Below are 21123 nucleotides of genomic sequence, written 5' to 3' on the forward strand. Positions count from 1 at the left end.
ATGACAACTTCACTTACGTAGGGTTAATTATAATTACGTTTACGCCTTTTAAAAGTTTTCTTAGGTTATTTTTTATATAAGTTGTGAAAACGTAAAAACCTATTTGAAGACACCCCCTACTTGAGTGGCTCCACCACCGTAGTTTCAACAACCACCGCTTCTCAAGTGACCACCTATAATCCGGCAGGCACGAGAAATCTAGGAGGCGTTGTTCTAGTACACTCTAGTTGTACCGACGCTCTCCGCTTGCTAGCGCTTACTGCGAAAAGAAGGTTCCGAGTTTGAACGCGGCTATATCGGTTTTCCGGCTTCCTGTGCTTCGTTTGAATTAAATAGTTTACTAGCTTAAGTGGTCGATCGTGGAGCTTGAGTCAAGCGCATTGTCAAGATGAGCGAGAGCATCCTTAGTCTCCTGCAACAAGCTGAATCGGGTGCGTTCCACGCTCGACTTGGTCGTCTCTGTTAAATGATACGCCTTCAAAACGTCTATTGTATGCCGCTCGCATTGTTTGACGTGTTATCGGCTCACTTTTACCTTCAGAGCGTGCGGCCGTGGAGCAGCAATTGCGGGCACCACAGAGAAATGCAAATCAACTGAGGGAATGTATCATTAATGGTATAGTTCTATTCTTGAATAGCATGCTGCGAAGAACTTACTGTATACTTAATACCGTTCATTCTTATTGTTATTTTCTTTTACTTTCCCCAGCTCAGAAGGAACTCGCTGAATTGAAAACTCGGCGAGAGCGTGCTTTAGGTAATGCTACACTTTTTGAATTCTTTTCACACTGTGCCCTGCTATTCTTGTTCTGATCGAGGTGTTGTGTCACTTTAAAATTCCAGAAAAACTTAGCACGTGCGAAGCCGCTGCGAAGAGTTTAGAGGCTAGTTGCGATCAGTAAGTTCGCTGTACGTTTTGAGAACGTGTCCACAACATAACAACCTAATGCACCAATGACTGATTCTCACGTTGCAGGTTCGCAAAAGCGCAGGAGGGGATGGCCGCAAGAATTTCAGACTTATCAATGAAAATTTATCAGGAAAAATGTTCGAGGCTACAGAAATAGTGAGGTTTATCTTGCTTGCATTCTGCCATCGAATGGTACGGTAACGCGTAGTTTTTTTTTTTTTCCTCTACATTTCAGCACCAGCGCTGAGGAGTACCTGAGTGGACTTCGTGCAGCTTTGCGAAAAGTTGAATGGGTTAGAAAAGTGTAACCTTATCTAGCATGACTGAGCTGTATGCTTTTCTTGCTTGTTGCGAAAACACTGTATTCACAAGTGACGCTACCTTTTCTTTGTGCGTGTTCACAGAGTCCAGAGGCGCTTGAAAGGTTGGCAGCAGCACATCGTACGCGAATCCCGCAATTAGAGCAGCAGTGTAAGTGAGCTAGCATGTATTGGTAACTGCACTGACCATTTTTATACGTTTTTTGTGCATGGGCAACATTCGAGATAGAGGAGGAATGGGGTGGAAATATACAAAGAGAAAAGTGGAACTTCACAGCAATTTAATTTGGAGCTTCATATTTTTCGAATACGGAATAAAAATAGAAGATTTGTCCCACTCTGGGAAGTTAGATGACCATTGGAGCTGGTTAGCGCAAAACGCAGGTGATATAAAATTTCGTACAGTCAATCCCATACCCCACTACTGAATCCAAAATGTCTGTGAAATCCCTCTTGCATGTAATATATGCTCTGTTAAAGTTTTCTCGTTTGTGCAGCATGCATCTTTCTACCGCGACATGCATTGTCGTGTCTGGCTTTCTGTATGCACTTGACGTTCGTGTAAGATTTCGATGTGCTATTCGAGTAGCATACGTTTTTTTACCTTGTTTACTGTTTTGCCACATGCATTATCTTGTGTGACTTGCTATGTGTGCTTAGAATATTGTGCATGATCTCCAATGGCATTTTCTGCCCGTGTGTTCTGTTTATTCTTGGTAGATTTCGGATTTAGCTACAAACTGAACGATTGCCTACGATTCTTAAGTTCTGTGTCACCTCTATGACACGTGCAAAACAGCTGTTGTGGTCAACCACCTTCAAAGTGGAATAGCTTTTCAATTTTAATACTGATAAAGGTTGAGAAGCCGCACAAATTATGTCGCTGTGAATGTCCTGCCGTACTCATTTTGCAGCTAGTACTTTTTATTTTATTTGCAATGATTTTCAGGGAATAGCTTTTTCAAGTTGTCAACTTTAGTGTAAGGCCACACAAAATGGGCTGTTGTATATCCACATTTGCATATCCTAGAAAAGACATGTTTTGTTAGTTGTGAACACAAGTAGTGAATTTCAGCTGGTGATCGCAGAAATTCAGTATGTAAGTGGAGATTCGCAATGTCTTAGATGTGATAATTGCACCATATTCTGTATACTGCAATTTGGATTTAATATCTTACTATACAGCATGTACTGTTGCAGCAGAGAGACTTCTTGGCCGAGTTGGTTCATTCTTACGGTAGCTTTTGGCGCGAAATAAACCCGTCTCTTGTGTTCATTTCACGCCAAATGCTACCGTATGTACTGTTGTCGTCGGTATGCATTTTCGACAAGGCAGCATGAGCCCGAACTACACTACATGCCTGTAGTACCTTGCAGCACTGTGGAAACAGCCAGGCCACAGAAAAGGTGAAAAACTTCTTGGGATGTGTTTATCCGCATCGCGTTGTCTGCTCGTCATCTCTCTGGCTGGCGTTAGCTCTCCTGCAGTGTCAGTACTTTCTCCTACCCTCCTTTATGCAGAAGCCCTTTCGAGAAGGCCATCTCTCAGTTTCATTGGTGTTCAGATTTCTGCTTGCACTATTCACTTGTGCAGGGTGTGTTTGCTAGCATTTTCTTTTTATAACAGCATTCATGCTGCCACCTTTAGGGTTCTTTTGACAGCACCAAATGCATTTCGTGATATTCACCTAGCTTCTTTAGAAAAATACTGGATGTTTGATCGATAGCATTTCAGAGATTGCCAGTGCACTTTTACTGGCCATAACCTACTGTTCTTGAGAGGGCCAGCAAATTATTAGCACAGGAAACTATATAGGCATTCGAGGCATTTCACATAATCAACGCATCACTGACACTAATGTTGTGGCCCCATATGCTCAGTTGACTTGAGACCACTTTTACTGCTTGGCACCACCATAGCAGCATGAAAACAAACAAGGGATATAAATAATAGCAAGGAAAGATACCCGATGCTTTGCCCTTAGCTTTAGATGAGCCTAAGCAATGGTGGATTATATTTCTTACCTCTTGCTGTTGGAGAAGACAACCAGTAATAGGCACACATTTGGATGGAAGTGAATGGTCGGGGCTGTATGGGGACTGCTATATTCATGGTTAAGAACGGCGCAAGAATATAAGGCGCCAAACAAAAAAAAACGCATGGACATGCGCCGGACTCGCAACTAATCTATATTTACGTCGACTCGCAAATATATACAGGCACAAGGTCACAAAAAAAAACAGGTAATACAGCATGCAAAGTTTTGTCATGCCTTTTTTGCTTACACGTGCACATATGTGCACGTGTAAGCAAAAAAAGTAACGGAAAGGAATGAGGAGACGGCAGGACGCGGCATCAACCACTGGTCCGAAGCTGTTGACTGGGCCACAGGGAGGGTGTGCAAGCTTCCTTTATTTTGTAGCGCTGTACACATAAGACAAACTGGTAAGTGCGTCAATTTAAGATTGAGGGAACACGAGGCCAATTGTTGCATCGACGCCTTTTCACTTATCGGTGCGCATTGCAAAGAGTGCGGGTGCGTCCCCTAATTTGAAAAAACTGGCATCGTCACCAGGAGTAATAAACAGACAACTCGGCAGATAATAGAGGCTTTGCATAATCTAACAGCAATTCAAGCATTAGCGTTTTTTCTATTGCCCTGCAACAAAAATAAATATCGTATTTGAATAGGCAGGCATGACAAAACCTTGCGTGTTGTATCACCTGTTTTTATGTGACTACATGTCTATATATTTGCGAGTCGATGAGAAGAAAGATTGTTTGCTATTCAGCGCCCGACCTTTTGTTTTCTTTGTTTGGTTGTCTTGTGTTCTTGCGCCGTTCTTAACTATGAACCCACACTAACTCGCCCAATTGTCACTGTGGCTGCTATATTGCTGTGCATAATCACAGTTAAGGGGACCATTACGGTTACCAGCAGGTAATGACTGCAATAATTCGGAAAACGCAAAGTGCACCTGCGGAAAGCCTTATGTATCACATATTGCTGTAACGTGTCATGCAAGAAGCACCGCTTAGACCATTGTATCTCGTTGATGATGGAGTTATGCTCTGTACCAGGGTTGCCACTGACTTTCAAGTGACATTCGCCAAACGATGATCGAGAAGTTGCCAAAAACGGCCATTTTTCCATTAAATTTCGCCAAAAAAGTTGTCAGTCTACATATGAGAGGCTTGCCTAGTAATAAATATTGCCATTTATGTATAGCGCCATGAAGAACAATACTGTCGGTAACCACTTAATTATATTGACATTTTTTAATGCCAGCTGCATTGCCCGCTTCATCATAATAGCACTTAGAAAGGGCATGCATGCACCATCAGCTTCTCTGAATGCTGTTGCCTCATAAGAAATGTTTGGGACGGTTTTAGTTGTAGCGAATGCAGGATGAAGCAGTCGCTACAGCAAGAAAGGGATGGCATGCGTAGACTTCTTTAAAATTTTGAGGATTTCATTGAGTGGAATCTTGTGCTTGATAATTGAACAACTTGATTACAAAACAAAGGTAATAAATTCAAAAGTAGCGCATAACTGTCGCAATGCATGCACCACGTTTTCTGTGTGGTCATGCTTATGTAAAAATTCACCTCAGTGCTGTTTCTGAAGGCTGTCCAAAGAAGGCGACTTTTTAGCCGGCCTGAAAATAATGTTAACTCTTTCGTTACCGCAGGAGAATGGTTGTTTTTCATATGCCTCGGGAAGATCATTTTCGCCAGTTTGAAAAGTACTCCAGCACGCATTGCAGCATACCAAACTTTGCAGAATGAAATGCTCTCTTCAAAAATTATATGTTGTAGAGCCACAAAAACATTTTAGAATGAATAAAAATGTGAAAAGTGTGTAATTTTTCTTCACCAGCTGGTAAACAGGGGAATAAAAAACACTGTATATGCAAAAATATTCAGAACAAAGAAAATACACAATATACATTTTGTAGATAAATGACACAGGAGCTGTATAAAAATAATTATTGTTGTAGAAAATGTTTCTTTTCACATAGACAAAAAAAATCGGAACCGAGGTGCTACTTCATTGCTCATGGCATGTGGTGAAGCATTTCATGGTTTTTCGTGAGGCACAAAAGTACTTGTACACTCTTCTCAGTAAATTTTCATTGCCTTGCGATAAGAGTCTCCACGTATTCCAATATAGATGGATACCCATGATGTGAATAATCTCTCTATAAATGAGATGTCCAATGAACTTCGCTACTTCATCTAGCGTCGCCTCCTTTCACGAGCCACCTCAGTCCGCATAGGTTGGCGTTCAAATATATGCATACAAGCATATTCCTTTGCATCATTGCACATATTGTAATAAAAAAAAGGACAATATTACGCGCAGTTCTAAAATGTTTCGCACTCGTCAGTAGTCAGGGCCAACATGTGCTCCAGGGGCCTTCTTGCCGTTAGGAGAATTTCTGCAGCCAGCGCCACCACACCGCGCCCTAACAAAGTGTGGATCACGCACGTAACCTGAGTAACTATAAGATTATGCGCAAAAGTCGGGAGTTATACGCACTTGCGGTGGAGGAAATAACTTGAGGATGTAAACAAAACAAACCCATGAACGGCTACAGATGTCTCAGGCCTATGCAAAACATCGTCCCCATAAAATTTGAAGCATAGGTGCTATCATCCACAAAATCTCTGCTTGTTCTCACTCAATTCAGGTGGGGTCACAAGACAGTTCCAAGCAGCACATGTGTTTAGTAGCGCTGGTGCGCACCCATGCGTGCGTGACGACGGCATAATAGGAGTGACTAGTGACACTAGATGTGACCCTGTGCCTGATATAACGATACAAGCAAAACCAAAGCAGCTTGGAACTAGATGTGAGAGTCGCCTGCATACTTTATACATGCTGTGGACCTTGGGAATATTTTTTTGTAGAATCAATCTTCCCTGACTTTTAGAAACGGCTCTCTATTGATTAGCTGACATAAATATCTGACTGCTCAACTCAGTCAAATTGTGAAGCTAACACATCAATTTGGTATTTGGCTTGCAAAGTTTCTTTTCATCACAGAACTTCGATGTTACTGTAGCATAATCACGAGGGGCACGCACTTCTGTCGAGTTTGTCAACCTAGCGCATTTTTGCAACTACACACGCACATTGGTTTGCGTGAAAGTTTCTGAAAAATTGCAATGTTGCCCAAGTCGGAAAATAAAAAAAAAAGTGAAAGTTGAGTGGCTGAACTACTAGAAAGTGCTGGGTGCACGTGAAAGAAATTCAACATGCCAAAATCAATGACCGAAAAGCGACAATCACCGGTGATTGATTTGAACAGGCATGGTAATGCAAGAGTTAATTAAAAGTTTGAACAATACATAAAAAATTAGGTGGTATTAGAGCAGGGAATAAGTTGACAATCTATTTAGAACTGTCGGAGGTGTGGTCGGAACACGCGGCCTAACGTCACCTAGCCATTCAAAAGCCAAACTTTAAAGAAGCCTTAAAGTTCTTGAAGCCCCTAAAGAATTTTGTATACACCATCACCTCGCGGCACGGGAAAAGTCCCCTGACGTGAATTGTGCTTGGAGGTTGCTGGTGGATGCACCAGTGCGCGGGTTCCTCCAGGATCTTGGTGAATTGAGGAGATAGACACGAGGAACAGAACAGACGTACTGAATTGTGCATAAAGTGCACCCCCTATACTAGTGAGTCAAAAACTACAAAAAATAGAGCAAATGTTTTCGCCCATTTGTTTTTAAAACTCTGAGAATAGAATGCATAACTCAGTCGAGGCCTAAGGCGAAAATCGTCATGCCCCGAATCATGATTTTAAGTCGCCACGGGCCTCTAAAATTCGCCAATCTGGTGAAAAGTAGCCACCAGTGACAATCCTGCTCTGTACTATGTGACATGCTATGCAAGGATATTGCCTATGCGCTCCTTGTAGCTTCGGCAGTGCTGCGAGGTAGTTGTCGGAGGGAGTATTGGTCCAAGATTGTGCATGGTGGTCAGTTGCCCTTATTTTCATGATAATGCCGTCCGAAATGCTGTTCTCCTATTTTGAGAACACTATCTAATTTTGGATATAGGTATTCATGCACAATCTTCAGCGCTTGTTTGGCAATGATTTCCACTGTAGCGAGTCGTACTGAGTTTGATGGTACTTATGTCACACGTGATGCTCATTTTTATGGCCATGAGCTAGTGTATGCAATGAGAGAAGTACCTTATAGCTGATCTTGTTGTGTGAGAAATGGAGAAAAGAAAAAGACAAAAACTTGCAGACTGTGCTGGCCAGTTAGTTGCCCTCGATAACTTCCTGTCTTGCTTACGTAGTTGGTGAATGTTTTTTGATTCTAGATCAATGATGCGTGTTAAAAAGTGATGAAAAGTGCACGTGATGAAAAGTGCACGTGATGAAAACTGTGAAATAAATGTTGTGTGTGTCAAAATTAAACAGGGGTCTTCCTTGAGGAACTGCTTATAAGCCATTTAGCTCTCCTTCCATGGTACTATTCACACTGTGATATCGAAGGGACCGATAGTCTTAGCCATTACAAAAGGCAGGATGTGAGATAGTATCCCCTCCAGCGGCGATGGCTAAGTTTGTGTAGACAACTTGCTTTTGAAAGTTGTGTCAACTTGTGGCCAAAAGAGAGCAACATACATTGCTCATTGAATGAACTCAATCTTTTCTTTAGTATGTCTCGACTTGACTTAAGTGTGCTGTGTCTCAATGTAATCAATAGCTTGTTGAAGGTGCTGCGATGTTTGATGGGTCATTCAAACATGTTAAGCTTCAGACATAAAGTCAAATGTGCTACTTTTTTTGTCTGGGAATAAGTGTAACCAAAAACTACTTGTATGCACATTTGGAACCTATGGTTGCGTTCTTTTCATGTCAAAATGAAACATGACTGACTTCAGAAAAATTTAATAATTAATTACATAATAATTGCAGTTAATGGATGAAACTCACACAGAACAATGCATTGCTTCTTTTTTTAAAATTTATTATTGAGTGTCTTGGAAATATGCTGCGAATTTGACATATTTGTAAACAGTGCACTCAGGCCTGAAGGGAATATTCATTGTTAAAGACAAGTAGTGTTTTAGGTGATGTGAAATTGCTTTTGTGTAATTGGGCATATTTTGTGCCTTTTGTAGGTTTTTGTCTGAGTGATGGTGCAGAATCATTCTACTAAGTGTTACCTTAGTGCATTGCACGTCGTGGGGCAGTTACGGCACGTATAGACACATTGCTATGTTTTTTATCTCTGCAGTGGCAGAGCTAGATGCAAGTTTGCAAAGCAAGAAGGCCAAGCTGGAGCAGGCGCAGAGCACCCAGAGTAGCGTGGCAGAAGATGGCACATTCGTAGCTGAGGAACAGCAAGCAATGCTGTGAGTCATGTTCCATGTCATAGTGGCCTATAATGAGCACAGACTTTGCTACATTATGGTTCTCTTTAAGGATTTCTTGAAATGAAAACCAAAGGCAAATATGATTCGAAGGGGTCATTAACCATCCCTCCAGCTCGGTGGAGAAACACATTTTGCTTATAGCAGACAGTGCTATCAATATTTCAGTGCTGTTGTATGCGGCAAAGAGGGTTTACAAACTGAGCGCAAAGGTACTACCATTTTTTCGGTTGCCCTTCTTTCATACAGATGTCTGTGCTCACCCTCTTTGAAGCTACAAGCGCATGCTGTTTGGTGTTAAACAGCAGATAGCTTAGTATTGGCGAATAGCCAACATAAATCGAGAGCAGTGTTTTAATCAGCAAGGGGAGCCACCACTCGCTGGTGCAGTGCTACATAGTCTGCTAACGTTGCTCAGAACCACAGTTGTGCACAAGAATAAAATAGAAAAGAGCGATCACGTTTCACTATGAAGCACTCAAGGTCATGACGCCTTTTCCTTGTGTCACCCCTCCCTTGGTAGCTTCCTGCACGCTCGTTGGAATGAGAAGAGAGTGCTCAAAGGGTGCGACAAATCCTCCTGACTCCACTCATTTTTCACGGATTCAAGAAATTTTCGCAGCAGTAGATTGGTGAAGCAGTTACCTGGACATGGAGTTCATGATTCCTTTAAGGAAGCCTTTCTACATTTATTAAGTACCTTTCATTAAAGGAGTTCGTTGCCTAACAAATTGACTGCTACAGGAATGTTTAGAATCTGCCAAGTACGGGTGGAGTCGCAGAGATTTGTCGCATGCTGTAATCGCTTTTTTTGTGTTCTCGTGCCAACAAGTGCATTGGAAGCCAATAAACTGAAAACGGTAGCGCGGAGGAAAGAAGGTTTCTTCAGGGTGTCTACCAACCTGGAAAAGACAGGGAATTTCTGAAAAATCTGGCCTGGTTATGGAAATTGTCTGTAGCCTGTGCGACCATCACAAAAATAAGCATTACCATAAATCGAAGCTTAAAAAGCTTCTCCTTCGGCTGCAACTACATTGAACAGCTAGAAGTTGTGTGAAAAAAAAAAAGCAGTGCGCAACTGTTGCTTCTTAGTAAAGACATGAAAGGATGCACCTACCAAAGGAATACAAAGTTTACTGACATTATAGCACCCGCTACAGGAGCCTTGTTCACAAAAATAGCCATAAGAAATGCACAGAGTCCCACTACAGTTTTTTTACTTTGTGACCCTTGCCTGTATATTTTTTGTTGATCTTGTAACTTTTTCAAACAATAAACTGAAAAGGAAAAAAAAATGACATGGAAGTACGCCTAAGTAAGTGATCGGAAGTACATTGTTGGAGGTGTCCCATCCCTCCTGTTCAGCATATGAACAGTTGTCTGCATGTGCTGGTATTACAGGTGCAGGCATGATACAAGTTTTCCTTTGGCCAGAACACGCACACTTGACCAGTCAGTTTGATGGCCTGTAGAATCCACATGTTTAGCGAGGGCATATGAGGTCACGTAGTTCCTCGACATCATATTTGTGTTTTGTTTAGCAGCGGGGAGCATAAAATTTTTGTAGATGGTCGATTCTGGGGGATAATGAATATGGGTTTTTTTTAACTCTTTCCTTGGAATCAGTGGTCTCACCGATGTATTAGTTCTCACAATTGTGACAGCCTAAAGTAAAAAGACAGTGGAAATTTTCGCCTGACAACTTGTCCTTCACTTTGTCTAAAGCGTTTCCTAGCTTCCATATTCGTACATACGCTATGTTGATGTCTGTTGCTTCTACATATCACGCAACATATCTGACTTCCTAACTACAACATAATTTACGTCGTTAAATTTGTGCATGTTTGTATTGACCATGATTTGGCTCGGCTTGGAGGCATTCTGATTCAGCTAGGACTGCCATTAGCAGGGGCTTGCCGGGTTATGTCATGTCTTTTATTATTACTAGGGGTGAGATAGATGCGCATATTGTGCATTTTTGATACATTTCCGTTTTCTTGCGCCAAGCTGCTCCGAAAAAGCATCGAAAGCTAGAATTGTCATGCCAACCTCAGCTTTAGTGGGGAAAAAAAGGCCGAGTTGAGTGATAAGACGCGCTCAATCGTGTTTTTTTTTTCTGTGCCTTTCTGGTGACGAAGACTCCCATGCATGATGCCGCCATAATCTTCTCTAAACGTTGTAAATATGCATGACCCCCAAAAATGAGCTGCCGTGCATCGAGCATGCTGCTTCTACTAGCTAGGCTCTATGTTCTGGTGCCTCTGTTGCTTAGCGAAAACCACAAAGTCAAGTGGCGAGCATAACGCAGTTGACTCTCAGGTGGCTTATCAGATATCCTATAGGTGAGCGCTTCGGCCATTGGCCTGCGCTTCGACGACCTCCTCCTCCGACTCTTAGGTTCTTTGTTGTGCGTAGCCCGTTCCTCCTGTCGCAGCAGTTTTCATGCCGACGCTGCTGCGTGCGGTCACCTACGCGTGCGAGTTTGTCGCGAGTTAGTAACTGTAAACGTGGAATCATTTCCCTGCATGCGACGTGTCTTCTGCATGCTCTGACGCGTGCTCACGGGTTCTCAAAATCTGTTCCGTGAGTGATAGAACGCGTGCAACCCATTCCCGGTTGACACACATTAGCTACAAATTTATTCAGACGAGCCAGTTTTCATTGCATATAAAAAAAAAATCAATCGCTGGCGAAATCCGCACATCGGTGTCCGCAGTTAAAAAGACTTATTATTTGCGAAGCTGTGGTGACAGAACGCGCGTCCAAAACATTTGAAACAATAATAACGGCCACCTCGCCGCTTTATTCGCGACTCATGACGCGTCGGCGATCACGTGGCACAGTTTTTATGAATCGTGATTTGCCGCTGCTCCATTACGTAATCCAAACTCGCAAGGAGCACTTTAAGAGGTGTTTCTGCGTGCCGGCTCTGGGCTACGCGAAACTTTAGGCTTAGCTTCATGTTCGATCGGTGTTTCGGTCGGTGGCCGTTCCTCTGTGCAACTTCGTTTTCTTTCTTTTATTCTTTTTGTCTCTGCAATAAAACCGGCCTCTGTGCGTTCGGCGGTTCATTTGCGTGGTCACGAACTGCTTAACTGCGAATTTCTTAAAATGCTGCGAGCATTTTGCGCGAGTTGCAGCATTGGCGGCAATCGCAAGTTGATGTATTATCTGTCTACATCGATGGTGATGAGTTACGATATTGAAAAATAGAACTGGCTAAGGTGTGCCATATTAATAACGTGTGATTTTTTGCGTGGAGAGGTGGAGTTGCAGCATTGGCGGCAATCGCAAGTTGATGTATTATCTGTCTACATCGATGGTGATGAGTTACGATATTGAAAAATAGAACTGGTTAAGGTGTGCCATATTAATAACGTGTGATTTTTTGTGTGGAGAGGTGTTATCAGTATCATTCACTTTAATTTAGTGCCATACGCACGTGTTTTATGATATAGTCGGTGCGGTGAGGCTTCTTGGCTCCCGCGCTGCACTCTTGAAGGTGGTTCCACACGAGGTGGCCGCGAACGGTGGTGCAGCACACTTTTGTTGTCTGTTAAAATCTCATGACACTATCATATCAGGCTTTTCTTTAAGCGAAGGACCAGTGTTACATTTATTTATTTATTTATTAGAATACCCTCAGGGCCCGTAGGGCATTACAGAGGGGGTGGGTACAACATTTATAACACACAAGAAAAAAAGACAAAATAAAGAAACAAGTGTCAGATGCGCAAATCAGGAAGGCAACATAAGTCAACTAAAAATGTATAAGTAAGAATTCAAGCACATACAAGACAAAGATAGATAATGGAAACTGCGTATAGTTACAAGCATTGCTGAGAAATTGCAGTCTTGAATAACAAAGGGTCTGTTATTGTTACAACGGAAGAGGGAAGGTGGTTCCAATCGGCGGCTGTTTTCGGTAAGAAGGCTGCTGAAAAGAATTTGGTGCGGCAAAACGGAATGGCAACCTTATGCTGGTGATCAATGCGCGATGAGTGGTATGACGGTTGTGAAATGAGGTCTCGCTTCATTGATGGGTTGTGAAAAAATATCTTATGAAAAAAATGCAGTCGCGCCAGTTTCCTCCGGACAGTTAAATTGGGTAGGTCAAGGTTAGATTTCATTTCTGATATGCTAGCAGTACGGGAATAATTAGAACAAATGAACCGAACTGAGCGGTTCTGAACAGATTCTAACGCGTTAATTAAATTTTGCTGCACGGGATCCCATATAGCGGACGCGTACTCAAGCTTTGGGCGAATTAGTGATCGGTATAATAGAATTTTGAGGGACAGCGGAGCGCGAGAAAAGTTGCGGCGTAAGTATCCTAGCGTTCGGTTAGCGTTATTACAGATGTAGGTAACATGCGTGTGCCAAGATAGATTGTTGGCAATGTAAACGCCGAGGTACTTATATGAAGAGACATGCTGGAGGGGAACGTCATTAATTCTGTAGGTACAGGGGGGAGAAATAGATCGCCGGGTTATTGACATGCATTTAGATTTGTTAGAGTTGAGAGTCATAAGCCATTTATTGCACCAGGTTGAGACAGTGTCAAGGTCTGACTGTAGAAATTGGTTATCATATTCATTGTTTATTTTGCGGTAAATTACACAATCATCTGCAAATAACCTTATAGCGGAGTTAATGCTGTCTGGGAGATCATTAATATATATAAGGAAAAGTAAAGGGCCTAATACGGAACCTTGGGGTACGCCGGATGTTACTTTAGAAAGAGGTGAGTTATAGCCATTAGTTGTTACAAACTGAGTGCAATTAGTCAGAAAGCATTCAATCCATTTAAGAATGTTCGGGTCAATGTTTAAGGCACTAATTTTCAGGAGGAGTAATTGGTGAGGTACTTTATCGAAAGCTTTTTGAAAGTCAAGAAAAATGCAATGCACAAGTGAGCCGCGATCTAAAGCCGATGCTATGTCATTAGTAAAATAAAGAAGTTGGGTTTCACATGAGTAACTTTTTCGGAATCCGTGCTGGTAGGGAGTAAAAAAAGAATTTGATTCTAGGAATGAGACAAGGTTGGAGTAAATTATATGTTCTAACATTTTACAAGGAACACTGGTTAGGGAAATTGGTCTGTAATTGAGAGGAGACTGTGTGTTACCAGATTTGTGCAGAGGGACCACCTTCCCCACTTTCCAGTCAAGCGGCAAAGTGGAGGTCTGAATAGATTGGGAAAAGATTAAGGACAAGTAAATTGATGAATACAATGCAGTGTTTTTTAGAAACTTTGAGTTGATTTCATCTACGCCACAAGAAGAGGATAACTTGAGCTTGTGAATTAAATTTTGCACTCCAACGGCATCAACGGTAACAGGATACATGGGTAAAAAATCACGACTAGGCATTTGCGGCAACGCAGAAGCAGAACAACTTGAAAAAGAAGTAACAAAAAAATCATTTAATGCAATGCAACACTCTTCACAGCGAACTGGCTGCCCGTCTGAGTTCGTAAGCGAAATGTTTTTCTTTTCCCTAGGTTTAACAGTTTTCCAAAACTTAGAAGGGTTGGTTACAAGAATTGAGGGAAGGGTATTATTAAGAAAAACGCGCTTGGCTTCCTTGATAGCTGCTCTGTATTCGGAAAGGACAGATTTGTACACGTGCCAACGGGCTAACGAATTAGTCTGCTTTGCCTGACGGAACAACCGTTTCTTTTTATTCCGCAATTTTTTTAAGTCAGTTGAGAACCAAGGGGGGCGTTGGCGACCCTTGATAACGTATGTGGGAATGTATCGCGTGATTAAAGATTCAACTTTCATTTTGAACAAGTTCCAGTTTTGTTGAACGCTGCGATCAAAGAAGCCATTAGCAAAGCTCTCAAAATTCGATTCGAGTTCACTGTTGATTGAGTCATAATCGCCGCGTGAGTAGTCTCTTATTGTTTTCCAATTGTTTGACCGACGCCTTAAAGAACCTGTTAGATTGAAGTGCACGAAACAATGGTCACTTATGCCTGGGATATATGAAATAGAATGGACAAGGTCAGGTACAGTGGTGAGAATCAGATCAAGAACATTTGATGAAGTGGGGCCCATTCTTGTTGGTTGCGTTACGAGTTGAATAAGGTTAAAGTCTTCGCACAGTTCCACGAAATGTAAACTGTCGGCTGAAAGTGAGCTTAATGAACAGGAAGGAAGTGACCAGTTTATTTTCGGGTAGTTAAAATCGCCTAGAATAAAAACAGGTGTATGCGGGTGCCTTTTGACAATATCATTCAAAGCATCATGCAGTTGCTCGCAAAACACTGGCGTCGCACTCGGAGGGCGGTAACAGCCACAAAATATGACATTTTGATAGTTGACATGGAGGGAAACACAGACAAATTCTAAAGGTGATGCTATTACTATATGGCTAGAAACTATATAATCAGCTACGGCTATAAGTACACCACCTCCTGGCGATACTTCTCTATCACATCTGTAAATGGTATAATTATTTTCACAATCGAACAGCTCTACACTTGCAATGTTAGGGGTAAGCCAGGTTTCCGTTAACACTACAACATCGGCGGCGCAGTCATCAAAAATTGAAGATAATGCATCCCGTTTGTTAAGAACACTTCGTACGTTAGAATATAAAACTGAGTAGTTACGATAAGTAGCCGAGGGGTGAACTTTGTTAGGATAAGAGCGTATCTTCGTCGGCATGCGTAGCGGAGGACGAAGCTTCTGATGAGTTCTGCGCATTTGTATGCGGCTCACAAACGCTGTCGGTCACCGGAGAGTACACAAAGCACTTTTTGTTGATGTAAAGCTTATTGTACTTGACGGTATACTTCTCGCCACTCGCCCTGCCGAATTCAAAAAGCTTCTTGCGCACGCTTCTTGTTGCGCGGCAAAAATCCTCGCTGATTGACACATGAGACTCGCGAAAACTACTTCTAGACTGCAGTATGCTTTCTCGGAACTTAAAAGAAGCAAATTTTACGATCACTGGTCGAGATTTGCCAACTACGAATCTGCCTAGCCTGTGCGCGCGGGATATGCGGTCATCGCTACTTCCCAAGTTTAGCTTCAGAGTTTCATTGAGGATTTGGCAAATTTTTTCTTCTGATTGCGCCCACGTTTCCGAATCGCAATCTTCTATTCCATAAAAAATCAAGTTTTCTCGGCGAGAACGATCTTCAAGTTCGTCAAGGCGCTTGTTAACCGAAAGTACCTCCGGTACCCGTTGACGATTCGGCTCGCTGTCTGAGACCCGGACACATTCCTCAACTGCGCATAATCGGTTGTCTAATTCTGCCACTTTTTGTTCAAGAGACACTTGCGCTTCTCTAACTTCGTTAATGGATTCCATAAGTTCTTCGTGTTTTGCGTCTATCTTAGAGTGCAGCCCCTTAATCAACGAGATTAACTCGTTGTATTGCTTCCCCGTATCTTCTTTTGGCGGGCCCGGGTTTTCCTCAACATCACCGGACATAGCCAGAAGCCTAACGACATGAACGCACTCACATTACTAAGATTCTTGTACAATCACAGTTTTTTGAATTTCTATTTAGTGTGATGTGGTTTTCTTTTTAAACATCCCCAAGAACCTAGTTTTCAGCAAAACCTTTTTTTTTTTTCAAATATTATTTCACATGTCTGTTATGAGACGTAGATAAGTCATGTATTTTTAGAAGGTAGTGCAGTTCATACCTGGTGATATCCTGTTTAAAAATTTCCTTCGAAATCTGTTTCAGTGTTATGTGTGTTGTAAGCCAATGAAAATATGCACTGGTACCCCCACGTTGCTAAAAAATTTGTATTTTCAAGCTCCTAGGACGACATATTAAATGCCGCTAACTGCTCAAAAGCAAGGTTCTCCTGCTCGAAAATTGAAATTTTGCTGCTCTAAAAACTGCTCCCTATCTAGTCTTAACCGTCTAACCCCTGTTATTATTATTACTATTATTATTACTATTATTACTATCATCATTATTATTGGCGATGCAACGACAAACGTCCTCAGCAACACACTTATTGCTGGTGGCTCGCATTTCAAGGGGATAGTTTCGGTAACTTCATTTAAATTTCACGTTTCAGTTTCTTAAGATGGTATTATTAAATCTGTGATTACTTTTTAGCCTTATATTGATAGAACAGTACACAATCGAAGGCAACCCACCGGCATCTGTGATACATCTATGGAATCGAAAAAGCTGTTGCCCCCTGACAGATTCTTTCTTGCCAGCACATGTTCAAACGTCATCGCTTTAAGAGCTACCCTTGCTTTCATTGCAGGCATCTGAGGAATTCTTCAAACTCTAAACGTTAGAGCACAGAGAAATAAAACATCAGCATGCATGTGCTTGTCGTGTAAAAGAAAATATTGAAAGAACGAAAATTATGCGGTAAGGCTCCGCTCTTGCGACGTTGTTAGTCATCGTTAAATGCAAAGTGCACGGAAAATGCGAGTGGTACTGTTATTTTTTTCCTGAAAAGTATTTACTGGAGCTGTGCAATTTAGGTGGGGATGCAAATCAATAGTAAATACAGCAATCCATGTCGCATCAGGTCCAATTCAATCCACAGCCAGTAAGTAAATACAGGTCAGTAAATACAGGTCAATCTAATCCAGTGCGCATCCTCAGCGGCCTGGGCTGTAATTACACTATTATAGTGAACTAGAATATATTCCAGTGGCGGAACCGACCGGGCTCCGGCGTCCTCCTTTTACACAGATGGCATGAGATAGTGCCACTTCTACATTTTCTAGCAGCTTTGGCTGCATTGTAGGACTGTCGTGGGCTTCCTTAAGCTTTTAGCTGCAGTTAATTTTAACTCGTGTGTTTGCTTTCTGGTTCTTCCAAACATTAAACAGCCAACTTGCTTACTCTCTCACTCCGAGGTTTCATGGCTTCAAATCATCATGGAAAACCTGGAGAAGTCAGGGAATTTTGAAAAAGCAAATTGATAGACACCCTGACTTTGCACACGTTTCTTTCGTTTTTTTTTCTTCTGCGAACACACGACTAACTTTCACTGTGATTGCAAGTGCGCACGTGGGCACGTGGCAGTCTTCTGTGGTGGCCTCGGTAACTGAAGCTCGCATAGTTACCGAGAAGAGGGAGCAATTCCTAGCCGGCTTTGAAAATTGAACAATTGTTTTAGGTCATGTGCTGCACTATAATGCTTAGCTCGTGTGTTCTCAGGAGCTACAACTACCTATTGAGATTGTTTTCTGAACATTCTGAAAACGTGTTGCAGGGCCTCTTTTAGCCTTAGTGACGAGTGAATGCTTGAGACTGCTCAAAATGCCAATATGCATTTGCATCAGCGCTACTTTGTTGATTCAGGTAAAAAAAAAATACAGTAGACTCTCAGTAAATGGAACCTGAAGGGACCAGAAAAATATGTTCCATTTAGCAGGAGTTTCGTTTATTGAGAGGTGAAAATGGGTGCTGAATGCAAGCCCGGAGCCCAGCATTGCAGAGGCAATAGTTCCGTTTAACAGATTTCTATCTACTAAGAGTCTACTGCAAATTTAAAATAGGAGCGATGTCTCCAACAGCACCTATCGGTACTGGCCCAATGATGCCATGCATACTTGGTATATAGTTATGTTACTAGTGCTGAACCACAAGGAAAAATAAGGTAATTACAGCACATTGACGAAATGCTCGCTATACACTTTGACTTGATCGTTAGGGAAAATATCTCTGACATTGTCATAGGTAGTGCACACATTTTTATTGCAGCAACGATTTCCTTTGAATAACTGCGACTAAACTTAAAGGTTATTCGGCTTAAATGCTATTATTTATTGGTGTCCTTAGATTTCCATGGTCAGTAGCGAGAAGCAGAAACTCATCATGGCTGCCGTGTTCAGGATGCCACTTTGGAAAACGATGCAGGTGATACGAGTAGTTGAAAAAATTTGCAGCGCTCATGCTTCCATTTAATTAGTTTTATTACTATGTAGTGCTTAGGTGGATCCTTTATTTCCCTAAAAGGTTCAATAACCTGATGGCAATATTTTTCAATTAAGTAGTTAAAAATGGCAAATTAATTGACTTTCAGTGGTCTAACCAGCATAGTCACGTTCTCTTTTTATAGCAGCCAATGAAATAGCTTGAAGGAGCTGTGAGGTGGAAAAAAAAAAGATGTACAGCTATTTTGATGTTGTAATGGAGCAGCAGGTAGAGAATGTGCTAAAAATAATTGTTCCTTGTGTAGTGGGGAATTCGCAAGGCAATGACTAGTGGGACCATCGCTGAGTGCGAAGCGCGAGCGGGTGCACGAGCTGTAGACGCTGGACTGCCCGAGCATTTGTTTCCGTACCGGCTGTCTGCCTATTACCTGGCGTCGCTATTAAACCCCCTTGCACTTGTAATAATTAAATACATGTAGAGCCAGCATAGTCACGTCCTCTCTTTACAGCAGCCAATCAAACAGCTTGAAAGAGCTGTGAGGTGAGAAAAAAAAAATGTTGTGCAGCTATTTCGATGTTGTAATGGAGCAGCAGGTAGAGGATGCGCGAAAATTAATTGTTCCTTGTAATAATTAAACACATGTAGAAATATATAAAAAAATATATGCAAAGGTTTTTGGGAAGTGTGCGCCAGTAAAAATATAATTTGTATAGGTGCAACAAGTAATCTAACCAAGCAAAGGCAGGTGGTCATGTGCTGCACATCACACCTCTTTCATTGGGCTTTACCGAAGCACAAACAAAGCTCGACCTGTGCCCTTTCTTTGAAAAATAGAAGAAAAAAATCCTGGGTCGCAAATAATCGGTTAAGAGAGCAGTAGTCATTGGCCTTCAATATTATAGGGAATTGCCCTCTGTGCAATGAAATCTCAACAGCGACATCATCACTCCCCTTTCTTCTGGATTCACATAAAAAACAGCACTGTTTTTTATGTGAATCATCTCGTATCAACTCGCCCAAGCGACCACGTTAGCTACTTTGTTCTGGAGTTTATGAAAATTGACAGTTAAGCTTGGCATAGCACTGTATTCACCCTGTCTGTATGGTTATTTGCATAGTTCATGGTGAAATGTGCACACGATACAAGAACATTTACCAGTATTGCAGAACTTTGGGCTTAAGTAAATTGTTGTGGGGTTGGTCTCGTGTCGTGTTTTTGTGCCATAGCATGCTTAATTGTAAGCTGTGGGTGTAACAGTGTTGCCAGCCAATTTTAAAAAAATACCCTACGTCACGCTCAATATTACCATACTTTACACTACAGAATTTTTTTACTACCCTACATTTTACTTTGCGCCTAGAAAATAGTGCACTGTAACAAGGCACAGACTACACTTCACTGTACCACGTGCAGATGTGTAGTGGTGCTGAAGTGAGTTGCGGACTCTTTTATCCGTTCATGCACCGTTATCGAAAAAACTCTCATGGTCCCTTGCGTACTCAAAGATAGCGTGAAGGCGAAAACCACCCTCTTTTTCGCTTTCTTCATTGCTTGCACTGATTGCCGCGCCCTCAAAAGACCGGAGTATTATCTTTCGTGTCTGCCCTATGCTAGTGACTTGTGAATTATAAGAGTTCGAGTTTTATTAAAAGAAAAAAGTTTAAGTTTTCGTGTGTATTTAGGAACGTCACCCCCAGGGACGTCACGTCGACAGTTCAAATCTTTCCCTGATCGATGACAAGCAAGGGTATTACACCTGATAAGGAAGTGGTATTACTGCTTCACTACCTTATGCTGCACAAGAAATTCTGAAAATACCCTGCAAGTAGGGTAATTACCCTATGTTTAGGAACACTGGTGTGTCATGCCAAGGTATATCGGGTGTGGAAGCTAAGCGTACAGAAAGACAGTATTTCATTCTTCCAATTGTTTATGCATGCAAGGTCACGCATGACTAATGAAAAGTGCATTGCCCTAATTTACACTGCTGACAGTGCTGAATTACACTTTGTTGTCTTGCTTTTTTTTTTCAATCTGCAGAAAAATTTTCAAAGAGGATGTCAGCAAAATTGAGTCGACGCTGAAGCACCTCGAATCGCGAAAGGAGCATTTGCAAGCAGAGGTCGACCGACTGGTGCACCTCGACAGTTAGCTCTCTGGAAATGATGATACCCAAGCAGAAAGCCAAAGAACTACTGCCACTAATCACATTTTGTTCCTAATTTATAGTTATATACTGGACCTTTCTTTGATACATTGATGTAACGTTACAAGTTTTTTTTTTTCACTCATGGCAAGTTACCATGATGATGAAATAAAACATTCCAACAAAAAATTTGATTACTACCCCTTCTTTCCCCTAAAACATGAAAAGGCTTTCTGATGCATCACATCTATGCTTGTGTGAGTGGTCTTTTTTTAATTGTGAATCGAACTCGAGTAGCACATATCATGTGTTATAAAGAATGAGCATATTTGGCTTAACTTAACTAACCTGCACAATATTTAAAAAATTGAAACAAGGCATCTGCAGATGTTATTCTTTTTGGTTCAAAGAAAGTAAAAGCAATTTTGTACAGTAGCAGCATTGGATTTTCAATATGATGCAAGCG

The 21123-nt window shown here is 41.7% G+C and overlaps 1 protein-coding gene across 1 annotated transcript; it reads left to right on the forward strand.

The window, feature by feature from the left end:
* Positions 1-239: 239 nt before the first annotated feature.
* LOC119159645 (uncharacterized) lies at positions 240-20884 on the forward strand. The gene is made up of 9 exons (XM_037412464.2): positions 240-431; positions 542-616; positions 710-757; positions 844-898; positions 977-1066; positions 1146-1203; positions 1315-1381; positions 8495-8612; positions 20552-20884. Exons 1-9 carry the CDS (start codon positions 389-391, stop codon positions 20661-20663), a joined length of 666 nt encoding a protein of 221 aa, XP_037268361.2. The 5' UTR covers positions 240-388; the 3' UTR covers positions 20664-20884.
* The last annotated feature ends 239 nt before the right edge of the window (positions 20885-21123 follow it).

The sequence above is a fragment of the Rhipicephalus microplus genome, chromosome 1 (assembly GCF_043290135.1).
Source record: "Rhipicephalus microplus isolate Deutch F79 chromosome 1, USDA_Rmic, whole genome shotgun sequence".
NCBI classification, from domain to species: Eukaryota; Metazoa; Arthropoda; class Arachnida; order Ixodida; family Ixodidae; genus Rhipicephalus; species Rhipicephalus microplus.